This window comes from Mastigoproctus giganteus, chromosome 1, assembly GCF_048544385.1.
Source record: "Mastigoproctus giganteus isolate SK-2022 chromosome 1, ASM4854438v1, whole genome shotgun sequence".
In the NCBI taxonomy this organism is placed as follows: Eukaryota; Metazoa; Arthropoda; class Arachnida; order Uropygi; family Thelyphonidae; genus Mastigoproctus; species Mastigoproctus giganteus.
In genome coordinates, this window is record NC_143575.1 from 42,719,622 (window position 1) to 42,732,354 (window position 12,733).

Sequence of the window (12,733 nt, forward strand, 5' to 3'; positions counted from 1 at the left end):
CTTGCTTGCATGCAGTTGAACAACCCACAAGTTCCAGTCAATATCTGGAAAGTTAAAATCCCCCATTACAAGACATTCTGATTTACTGGCCCACTCTATTTCTCTGCACAACTGTTTGTTGTACTCATCAGAGTCATTAGGCCTATAGCACACTCCTACTCTCATTTTCCCTTTCTCTGTGCTTATGTCAAACCGAACTGACTCAACATTGCACTGTCCACCCATATGAACTGGATGCACTTCCTTAGATTTTACGTGTTTCTTAACTAACAACATAACCCCTCCTACCCTGTCTTTCTTTTCTGTACACATTGTACTTCCCAAATTCCAATTTTGCACTGATTATATCTGTGTGACACCATGTCTTTGATATCCCAACAATATCTGCCTTTGACGTCTTCATCAACACTTCAAATTCATCAAATTTATTTACTATATTTTTAGCTTTGGTGTACATGCAAGTATACCTTAACACAGCCCATGTATTTGCATGTTTCATGATGACTTCCAGCAGCTCTTGAAATCCCCAGCAACCTGCTCTCTAGGCTGCTGCTCATTACGGTAGAAGCAGTGCAAAAATCACTTTCTCCTCTGCCTGCGACTACTGTTAATCTTTTAGTCTGTGAATCCCTCCAAGCTAACAGTTTTCCGACCTACCTAACACTGCTTCGATAGCATCAGCAAATATTCTTGCACCCTTTTTATTTATGTGCATCCCATCCCTGTAGAAGCAGTCTCTCTCCTGTTAGCAAGCACAGACCACACTGAAAAAAATGCTATGCCATGAGCCTTTCACAGTCTCTCCAGAGCTGAATTGATTGACAAGGCTCTCATCATATGCTGCCTCCTATCGTGTCTGGACAGAATTGCAGACGCTTTCAAAGTTAACCGTAACTCTTGACTCTTTTTCAACATTGACCTGTTCTTGTTAAATAAATCTGCAGATCTCTTACTCTTAAGGTCATTAGGGCCAACATGTGCAACAATATCACCTTTTGTGCCTTTAAAAGATGATATCTGTTCTACAACACCAACTTTTGCCCCTGGCAGACATACCCTGGTCCTGTTTCACATATCTTTTTTGCATAATATATTTCCTGTCTCCCACAGAATAGAGTCACCGACAATAGACAATAACTAGCTCTTGTGGGACCAGTGCATTCTCTCTTGGAGATTGCCGCTTTGTTGCCTGATGCACAGGAGCGAGCTCTGATGTTGAGTTGGGAAGCTAAGAGCTTGTTGGGCCCCTGAAATTAATTTCCTCAAGGGCATCTATCCTACAACTCAAACTCTCATTGATGCCCATCAGAACACTGAGTTGGCACCTAATTTCTTCACACTTTCTGCACCTAGCACACACAAAGACATCCTCCTTGGCTAGATCATATCCTGTTCTAGACAGGTCTGCAAACATTTCACAGCAAAATACATAGCACTGTATTAGAAATCTCTTAGCTTAGTTTAGTATTATCAATTAATCTATTAAAATTTTATTAATCTTATTAAATTTCATTGTTAATTAAATTGTACTTAAACAAAATCATGACCCAGACTAGAGCAGCAAAACAACGAGCACAAAGTAGCTGTAGTAATGTGGCTTGAGGGAGAACTGAAGAGGGTGATTCTCTGATGCATCATTTTTTTAGACTGTGATGCATCAGAGAATCACCCTCTTCAGTTCTCCCTTGAGCCACATTACTACTTTGTGCTCGTTGTTTTGCTGCTCTAGTCTGGGTCATGATTTCTAAGTACAATTTAATTAACAATGAAATTTAATAAGATTAATAAATTTTTGATAGATTAATTGATAATACTAAACTAAGCTAAGAGATTTCTAAATACAGTGCTTTGTATTTCGCTGTCTTGTTTTACGTTAAACCTACGCTAACAACCTTACATCATGTTACGCTATTCCGTATTGTATAACAATGGAGGAAAGTTATGAATGTAAAATCTACAGACACTAAGTATTAACTTTCAAAATCGCTATCTAAATTCAAAATAAACCAATATTCCTAGTCAAGAAGCTTGACTAGGAATATGAGCTACTTATATAGAAAATAATTTAATATAACAATCAAGTCAATAAAATGGCTAAATATAAATAAAAACGTAGCATTTGCCAGAGCTGCAAAATCTTGTCCAACATGTGGATACCCCATACCCGGAACCCTCCTGCAATATTAGCATGCTAATTTGCAGGAGGAGCAAGTTCAGGTGATGTAATTTCACTTATACAGGAAGATTCTAGTGAAATAACAAACTTCAAAGGGAGCAATGCAGTTTTTGTGCCTGCTGCTGTACTTGTGTGTGTGTGTGTGTTGCTCCCATACAATAAATATTAATAATAAATTTTTTTCAGAGATTTTCCATATCTGAGATTTGTTTCATATTTTTATAGATTCAAAAAATTTAAAGATTTCTAAATTTATATTTTTATAATGTTGATTTTCTTAGGAGGACGGCATGCTTTAGCTCTTACTGTGGATGGTAGAGTGTTTTCTTGGGGAGAAGGGGATGATGGGAAGCTGGGTCATGGAAATCGAATGTAAGTGATTTTTATGTATGGTTTCAGCTTATTGCTTTATTGATAAATGTAACATAATACAGTTTTTTTGAAGTTTAACTCTTGAATTCTTTGTAATTATTTATGTAATAAAAATCCAAAGATACACACACATTGAGTCAGTAGCACCTAGGATTTTTTTTAGTGTGGAAGCTTAGAATCAGATCTGCTGATTTGATCTAGATCAAATTAGTTTTATTTTTTCAATTTTTTCTTTTCATTAAGCTTTGAGATGGGGTAGGTGGGGAGTGCCTGAGGCTCAAAAGCCACCCTCTCTGGGTGTGCCCCTGCATGTGCATGCACACAAATTGCTAGCCTATTATTTATTTAAACATATCTGTTCTGTGTTTCTAGAAAAAAATTCTTGTTCTTTTAAGGGTCTTCTATTTTAATTTAGTACATGATCATTCTTCTCATGTAATACATAATTGACTTCATGAGATTGAAAGTGATTTAGGTTATATTATAGGTTGCTGTTAAACTTTTAAAATTTTATTGTTAAAATTTTCTGATTTCATCAATGAAAATTTAATAAAATAACTAATTTTGCATATACCTTCATAAAATAGCTTCTTTGTGTTTACCAGTTTCATTCTTATTATTTGCATATATTTTCTTTCATTAATCCATTTTAGAGTATAATTTTATAATTATTTATTTTTGCTTGATTAAAATTCCATTAACTTGGAACTTTCTCATCTTTTTGTTCTAATTTTATATACTACAGTTTTCTAGATTTTTTTAGCACATAGCATTTGTTGGGAAATTTTCTTATTATAATTTATGATCACTCATGTTTAGGAATTATGATAGGCCACGACTAATCGAAGGTCTTAAATCAAAAAGAATCCGTGATGTTGCTTGTGGCAGTTCACACAGTGCAGCAATAACATCTAGTGGAGAACTGTTTACCTGGGGACTTGGGGATTATGGCCGTTTGGGTCATGGTGACAATCTTACCCAGTCAAAACCAAAACAAGTAAGAATTTTTGAGAATTGCCATTTGTTTTATTAAACAGAGAAATGTTATGAAGTGTCTTTGATTTTCATGCCAACATAAAAACTTTCATATCACATTGTACGTATTTTTTTCTTATTTGAGCATTTACAAACTGTGATTGTGAACTTATTTTGCTTAAAATGATTTTATCAGTTATATGAATTACTTTTATTTTTAGTTTTTTAATTGTTTAGGTTTTTTTATATGAAAATAGTTTAAATGATATTGCCTGTTATTTTTGTTTATTTTTTTATGTTGAAATTACATTCACCGAGTTAGTAAAAAGTGCATGGATGGACAGACCCTTAGAAGCAGTCTCCTTAGCACTGTATGTCAAGTCTAATACTGCTGAAATTCTTGGAAGCATTCCTGTTAGGCTTCTTTTGGAATTTACCAAATTACCAATAGTTCCTGTTTTACATTCCGAATAATTTCATCAGTTGTTGAGAATTTGTGACCTTTTAATGGGGCTTTAAGCTTGGAAAGCAAAAAAATAAATAAAATATGATTTATATTTGCTGCTCAGCAAAATAATTCATTTTACAATAAGACAAAATACATAAAACACCTTCTATTTAAGGTAAGGTGTATGCCAATACTAGCTGCAGATAGATGAATGATCCACATGTTTAGAGGATTATTATTATGTTTAGAGGAGTCACAGAACATGTGAGAACAGAGTAACTAGTTATGCAGCTTTAAAAATAGGAATGAAGAGAAGATTCTGAAAATTATTTTTTTTATATGATTGAAGATTCCATGGAAGTGTAAACACATTTCACCATAATAACCCACAGAATTCCAGCTGTCGGTATTATTGCAAATTCAATAAGATCGAGTTCACTATCAGTTTATGATAGATTTCACTAACAGAAAAGCCCAATAAACAGGTGACTGCTAATTGTTTATATTGTTTTATGGTTGTGACCTCCAGAAATTTGACCGAACTACGTGGTACGGTCGGAAACAATCATAGGGTAATCTTCAATGCTGTGGTCTCCTGCCCCGATTAAACGGCATGTTGTCCCAATTAAGCAAAGTAAACATTGGCTATTTTCTCGATTGGGTTCTGTTTTTTAAGATTTGCCCCAAATAAACGGCTGCCCTGATTAATTGGTGGCCCAAATAACCGGAATCCACTGTATTTATATATCTGATCATGTAATTTAAGGTGCCTCCCTAGCCAGGTGGGCAGGAGCAGCAGTGCGTAGCACACGCTTCTTGATTAGACCAGGGTTCGAGCCTGCGACCACCAAATACGGAGGATGCGGAAAGGTCAGAGAAGGACCACCGCATATCCCCGGAGCAATATGGCCTTAGTTGCTAATGCTCCTAAAAACCAAAATAACAACAACAAATAACAACATATAATTTAAAAGTCTAATGAAGATAATGAAAATACAGTCAAACCCAGTTGAAGTGATAGTGACATCAGAAATAACCAAAACCTGGCTATAATGTCCCAATTAAATCAGTTAAGAAAAATCTCCATATAAATGGTCTCATTTTACCTTTACATTTAAATAATTGCATACATCAGATATAATATCAAACATCCAGAAAACTGATCAGCAGTGTGTATTTACCATATAAGTTGATCCTTTTTTATAGTCACCTTTCACATCTTGAATACTGGTGTATTACAGCAAATCTGCATTAGGAATTGTCTAATTTTAATTACTATTTTTGCTCTTTCTTTTAAAATATTACATTCTGTCATTTTATTACACTACTCAGTAAACTGTAAAGGAACTGGTAAATATTTGCTGCTTCCTTATGTAGAAGGTCACAAAACCATAACCTACAAGCACAGATGGTGATGATGTAATTGTTTTTATTAATGTTATATGTATACATTCAAGGCTTTGATTATGTAACTGAGTCATTCCTTGATGCCCATTTGGTACTGTAATTGTACTGAAAATTGGTTTCTCTGTAAACAGTGCGTCCATATGAAAGTGCATTTACTATAAGAAATTGACAATATTGAAAGTTTATTATTCTAGAGCAGTGGTGTCCAACCTTTTCCCATACGGGGACCATATTCAAAGTTAGATTTGTTTCACGGGCTGCACAGAGTGATTCAAGAAAAAATTGTGTCACATTTTCTATATCTTGTTACTCGTAAAAGGAAGTTTCTATTTTCATGTTACCGTTTTTTATTTTCAAGTTATATAAAAAAAAATGCAAATTCCCAGCACTTTTATGTGCAACAAATCTACGTCAGTGATTTATTTTTTTAGATTTTATTAAAATGATAAAAATATGACTTACTTTTTTTTTTTTTTTTTTGAAATACTTTACTTTTGTTTCTGTTTGAAATACTTCACTTTTGTTTTATGCAATATATTTGTTTTATAATATATTAACTAGATATGTTATTTTATATTTTTACATATTTCCTATATATTTATATTTTATTACCTTTAGACTTGGCGCACAATAGCCTTAGATGCTGATACACTATAAAACCCCTAATAACCAACCAACATCACTGTTAGGAACAGGAGTGAGCTAGCTGTTCTCACTGTTAGGAATAGGAATATGCTTGGGAGTGCAGGTTTTGGGAACAAGTGGAGAAATACCATCAGAACCTACCTGGTGCTTTCAAGTATCAAGGCTGTTAAAAAATTTTCTGGCATTCTTTTGACCGAAGACCACAGGATGCATTGAATCGAGCATACTAGGAATGGTAGGAGGTGGTTTACCAAGGTCATCAATACACAGTATTGAGGGTAGAGTGCTAGCAGGTAATCTTTAGCATAGGTGAAAGTGGAACTGTCTGGTTTTGAGAGGTGGGCATAGAGATAGGCAAAAGTTGCTGCCAATAACTTTGGCTAGAGACTAGAATGCTTAAATACCATTTGGACATGAAGAAAGTTTTCTACTCTTAGCCTGTTCAAAATGCAGTTTGGACTGATTAATAACTTGCTTCACATTTGTTGCAAGCTTTGGTATAGGCAGAAAATGAACCTGGAAATATGGGTGCAAGCCAATTGCAATATCCAACATTCTTATCTTGAACAGTCTTAGCACATTTATTGGAAAAACCAAGGTTTAGATAAAGGATGAAATTTTAAGGTGGAGTATGGAATAAAGCATTTCATCACTACACGAATAACTTGACTGGCATGATCTGAGGAAATATTGACATCAGAAGACTTAAAACTATAATCCAACCAAAGAAAGGAAAAATATAAATGGTGCAGATCATCCCATTTTGCATTCTTCTAATGTCAAACAGCATGAGGTTGAGAATGGGCACAAAAGAAAGGCCCCATTTGAGAAGAAACAGTCACTGAATTATGATCTGAGGTGGCAGATGGACCACTCACCTGAACAGTGCAATTAGAATGGTTGTTTGTTAGAAAAGCTCAAGAGTGTTGGCTGTGTTGTTAGGATTCTCTGATATTCTGGAAGGTATGTGAACAATCTGTGCTTAATTAGTAATTGCGAAAGCCTCAGCATCTCGACTAGCTGGGTCTGTGTTTCTAGAAAATGGAAGCCAGCTGGAGTTGTGAACATTACAATCACCAAGGAGATTTACCTCACTGTTAGGAAAGTCAGATTGGAAAAAGTCAAGTTTCAAAGAACGAAGTCAGAGAGTTCCAAGTGATTAGTGGATTTGGGAGAATAATAGAAGCAACAGACAAATTTGACAGAGTGGAGCAGAGAGATTTTAAATGAGAGATGATTGAAAAAGAGAAAATTCTGAATTACTGAATCTCTGACAGGGAATATCAGAGTGGACATCTGAAGAAGTCCCACCTTTGAAGCTAAAGGAATTGTACAGCAAATAGTCCCAGTTATCAGTTGAGTCAACAACTGAGATGAGCAGTTGTTGAATCAACCAATAATTGGGATTCTCTGTTAGAAAAAGCACATAGACTTGACACACTAAGTGGAAATGGACATCATTGAGATTGGAACTGAGACTACAATATTTTTAAAATGAACAAGGAAGTGTTTGGGAGGTTTAGATCTTTTCACAGATAAGTTTGTACTATTTTTGACTGTTTCTGATATGTTCATGATTTGACTATTCGTGAAGTAAGAAAAGGCGGGGATAATGTGTTAGCATTAGTAGTGGGATATGATGCAGAAAAGCAAGCTTATACAGCATCAGCCAAAAGAAAAAACACTTCCTATTTCATCTATTCATTCCCTCCAAAAGTTTGTCTAGTTCTTCCTTATAAAGTTATTTAAGCTATTAACTTCCACAACAACAGATGGAAGTTTATTCCAGCAATCAACCACTCACTGGCTAAAGACAAATTTCTGGACATGTATTCTGCAACCGTCTTTCCTCAATTTGAATTTGTCCCTAAAGTATGTAATCTGAGCAAAAGTAAGAACATCATCAGCATTGAGTTTACTCGAACCATTCAAGGCCTTAAACACATCAATCAGATCACCTCGCAGGTGTCTAGTCTCAAGATGCTGCAATTTGCAGAACTGAAGCCTTTTTTTGGAAAGAGTACCCCTTTGTGTTTTAGAAAATAAGTGTCATAAAATGGTTGGATTTTGCCAAAATTTGGTCCACCTGACTAGTGTCAGCTGAATATCAGTTCCATCAGTGTTTTAGACTCCTAGGTTGCAAGCCCAGCTTGTCATACCTGAGAGAATGACTGTGACAGCCTCAAGGACTAAATTAATGAAGGACCAAATACAGGTAATTCTCGACTTTACGAGTTAATTCGTTCCTAGCGCGTGCTCATAAAGCGGGAATTTATTTCCCATAGACATAAGGTTAAAAATAGGGGTTACATGCTCAACAATGAAATTTATGAATATGATGATGAAAACCCCAAACACGAAAGGTATCAAAACCTACAGTACTTAGTACCGTGCATGGGTTGAAGGAGAAGTATGGGGGTTTTAGTTAGCTGATTACTTTATATTTTTAAACAATGATTGATTTATCGAAAGAAATGAAAACATAGCCTGCAAAATCAAGCAAATTATAATAGAGAAATTATTTACGACTTACAAATGTTAAAGAATGTTCATTCTTCTTCATCATCAACTTCGACTAAATGCACACTCATTGATCACTCGGCCCCGAGTGCCAAGCGATAGTGACAAGCGATTTTCTTCCTGCGAATATATAGTGATCTCCCAAAGTGTTATAGTTTTGATTCTTTTCTAGTGTCACCTGTTCTTTTGTTTACTTGAAGAGGTTCTGTACTTTAAAGGACAAAAGTAAGAACCGAGAGAGGAAATCTACCTTTCTTTTTTACTCTATATATTCACTACTAACCCTTTATTTACTTCAACAACCGCTTGGTCACTGGTGGCACCGCTCCTGCCTCCACGTGGCGGGGCCGGTAATCTGGGGGATAAGACAACCCCCAGGGCTAAAAGGAGCAGAAATGGAAACAAGTGACTTTCCATGCTTAGAGCCGAAGAGCTCTCAAGCAAATGACATTCATGACACTGACCATGACTTCTCTCTATCGAAGAGAATGAAGAAAGACATTGGCAGACAGGAATTACCAGCATTCCTAATAATACATTCTCTGTCAACACAACCTGTGGGCAAGCTCTCCCCCTTTATCATTCAGAGATGCCTCGAACATGCCGCAGGTTCACCAAAAATGGTGAAACGTCTCCAATCAGGAGATTTATTAATAGAGACCACCAATCCTCGACACTCTGAACTATTATTAAGTTCGACATCTTTGAGTGGAATCCCAGTTCAAATCACACCACATAACACCCTCAATTCTTCAAAGGGAGTGATCACTGAACGGGATCTATTAAACGTTCCTGAAGATGAGATAGCCCAGGAACTTAAAGAACAAAAAGTCATTCAGGCAAAGAGGATCATGATCCGAAAAGATGGCAATTTAGTTCCTACCCGGAGTATAATATTAACTTTCAGTTCTCCAAACCTACCACCTTCAGTCAAGGCAGGATATTTAAACTGTCGCGTTCGGCCATATATTCCGAACCCCCTAAGATGTTTTAAATGCCAGAAATTTGGCCATTCCCAGACAGCATGCCGTGGAGATGCAACATGTGCAAACTGTGGGTGTAAAACTCACACACAAACAGAATGTAAAGCACCAACCCCACAGTGTCCAAATTGCAAGGGCAGCCATCCGGCATACTCCAAAGACTGCGACCTCTGGAAGTTGGGGAAAAAGATACAAAAGTATAAAGTTGAAAATAAAGTTTCCTACCAAGAGGCAAGAAAACAAATAAGATTAAATAATCCAAAATGCACTTATGCCTCTGCTGCTTATAGTCACCAGTCAATAGCATGTCAGACAGAAGTGTCCATCCCTCCAGATACATCGATCTCAGACTGGGCTCAATCAGTCCTCTCGGTCCAAAATACATCAAAGGCAGTCGATCAATGCAGTAATACGCCACTGACAGTTCCATCCCAGAGACTTCCACATTGCCAAGCAGCGGAAAAATTAGATCCAGTTGAGGTGAAGCAATCTCACCCCTCAAGCATGGACACCGATGATACCACCAACTCAGAAGATCTGCTTGAAATACATGCAGATGATGATATGGAAGAAAGCAATGACTCAAGACGCCCAAATTTTTCAAGAAAAGAAAAATCAAAACACGAGAGATATAAACAAGCCTCTCACAAAAAGCAAACAGACTCCTCTTCTGCTCACAAAACCAAATAATGGAACAAATCTTACAATGGAATTGCAGAGGTTTTCGCAGCAATATTGATGACATCTATGAACTAATTAACCGTTACAATCCTGCTGCCATATGCTTGCAAGAGACAAATCTAACAACAAAAATATCTGTTTCAGTCAAAAACTATACTATCTTCAGAAAAGATCGATCTGAAACTAACAGCCCCCATGGAGGAGTAGCTATACTAGTGGAATCAGGAGTTCCCTCCAGGCACATTCCATTACAAACACCATTAGAAGCTGTTGCTACCCGTATAGTAATCGGTATCACACTGACACTAGCCTCAGTTTATCTTCTGCCGAATCAATCATGTACAATTCAGCAACTGTTAAATCTAATTTCCCAATTACCACCTCCTGTTTGTTTACTAGGAGATTTTAATGGGCATCATCCATTATGGGGATCTCTGGTCTCAGACGGGCATGGCGAACTCATTGAAATGTTACTTGACCGAGAAAATTTGACACTATTGAATAATGGCTTACCGACATATATCCATTTTCCTACTGGGTCAACCAGTGCAATAGATCTCTCAATTTGCTCTCCGATCCTCTTCCCAACTATAGAGTGGGCAGTACATGACAATCCTCTAAATAGTGACCACTATCCGCTGATCTGTAGTATTCAAACCACCCATTCCAAACAAACTGAAACAAAAACAAAATGGAAATTTTCCAAAGCAAACTGGACGAAATTTACCAGTCATGTATCTTTTGATGATGACACAATAGAGTCTTCTACTATTGACACTGTCACCGATCATATCACAATGCAGATACTAACAGCAGCAAAAGCCGCCATCCCACAGTCTCAAATAAGAAACCATCGGCATACCAATCACTGGTGGAATGGCGATTGTAATAAAGTGAAGAGAGAAAAAAACAAAGCATGGAACACCTTCCGCAAACATCCCACCACTGCCAACTTTATTAACTTCAAGAGACTGAGAGCCAAAGCTCGTTATATCCGGTGGAAGGCGAAAAAAGACTCGTGGATAAAATTTGCCTCCTCAATCAACAAAGATACTGATACCCGAATAATCTGGGAAAAAATAAAGAAACTAAATGGTAAATATCATAAGTTGCCCTCTCCTATTATTAATTGGAATGGAAAGGAGATCTCATCTGTTGATGAAATTGCCAATGCCCTAGGAACGGTGTTCTGTGAGTTGTCCGCCTCAACTGCATATCAACCCTCTTTTCAAAAAATCAAAGCTGAAGCTGAGAAAAGGAAACTAGACTTCAAAACTGCATGTCCTTTTACCTATAACCAACCACTCACAATATCTGAACTGAAAGAAGCTATATATACCTCAAGAAACAGCTCTCCTGGCCCTGATGGAATCTACAATATAATGATTCAACACCTCAATCAGAAATCACTAAATTCATTGCTAAACTTTTACAATAGAATATTCTCAGAACATATATTCCCTACTTCCTGGAGACATTCTTATGTAATAGCCATACCTAAACCTGGAAAAGACCATTCGATTCCTAACAACTATAGACCAATTTCTCTAACCAGCTGCCTGAGTAAGACTTTGGAAAAAATGGTTCACCATCGACTCACCTGGTACCTTGAATCCGAAAACATAATCAGTAATAATCAGTTTGGCTTTCGGAAGAATAGATCTTCCCTAGACCTCATGACCAAAGCCGAATCCAATATAAGAAATGCATTCATCAGAAATCAACATCTCGTCATGATATGCCTTGATATAGAGAAGGCCTTTGATACCACGTGGCGCTACGGTATCCTAAGAGATCTCCATTCTATTCATATGAGAGGCCATTTACCATATTTTATTCAAAGCTTCCTTCAGCACAGATCTTTCCAAGTGAGGTACCGGCAGGCTTTATCTCGAACGTACATTCAAGAAGAAGGAGTCCCACAAGGCTCTGTTCTTAGTGCCACTCTGTTTGCAATACGAATAAACAACATCACAAACAGCATTCCAAATACCGTTGACTCGTATCTCTATGCAGATGATCTTACCATATCCTGTCATTCCCAGAATATGAACTATATTGAGAGGCATCTACAAATATCCATTAACAACATTGAATTATGGATTGCGCAAAATGGATACAAACTGTCAAGCCACAAATCTACAGCTATACATTTCTGCATGAAGCGAGCAATGCATCCTGAACCCGATTTGCACTTGGCCGATCATCCACTACCAATTGTGAACAGTATTCGCCTCGTAGGGCTAATATTTGATAAGAAGTTAAACTTCCAGGAGCACATCAAGTATCTAAGAACCACTTGCATAAAGAAAATGAATATACTCCGGGTCATCTCCAGTACATCTTGGGGCGCCGATCGTTATACCTTGCTCCACTTATATAAATCTCTAATTAGATCTCGGTTAGACTACGGAGCACCTGTTTATGACTCAGCTAGAGAGAGCACCTTGGCCCGTCTTGCACCCATCCAACATTCTTCTCTTAGGATAGCCCTAGGTGCATACAGAACATCACCAGTTCAAAGTC

The 12,733-nt window shown here is 37.0% G+C and overlaps 1 protein-coding gene across 1 annotated transcript in view; it reads left to right on the forward strand.

Moving 5' to 3' along the window:
* The window catches only part of HERC2 (E3 ubiquitin-protein ligase HERC2), a 971,627-nt gene that overhangs the window by 564,187 nt on the left and 394,707 nt on the right, over positions 1-12,733 (forward strand). The window contains exons 53-54 of the mRNA XM_090372402.1: positions 2,458-2,548; positions 3,368-3,545. Of these exons, the coding sequence (XP_090228528.1) occupies positions 2,458-2,548; positions 3,368-3,545 (269 nt within the window). The remainder of the gene's footprint in view (positions 1-2,457; positions 2,549-3,367; positions 3,546-12,733) is intronic.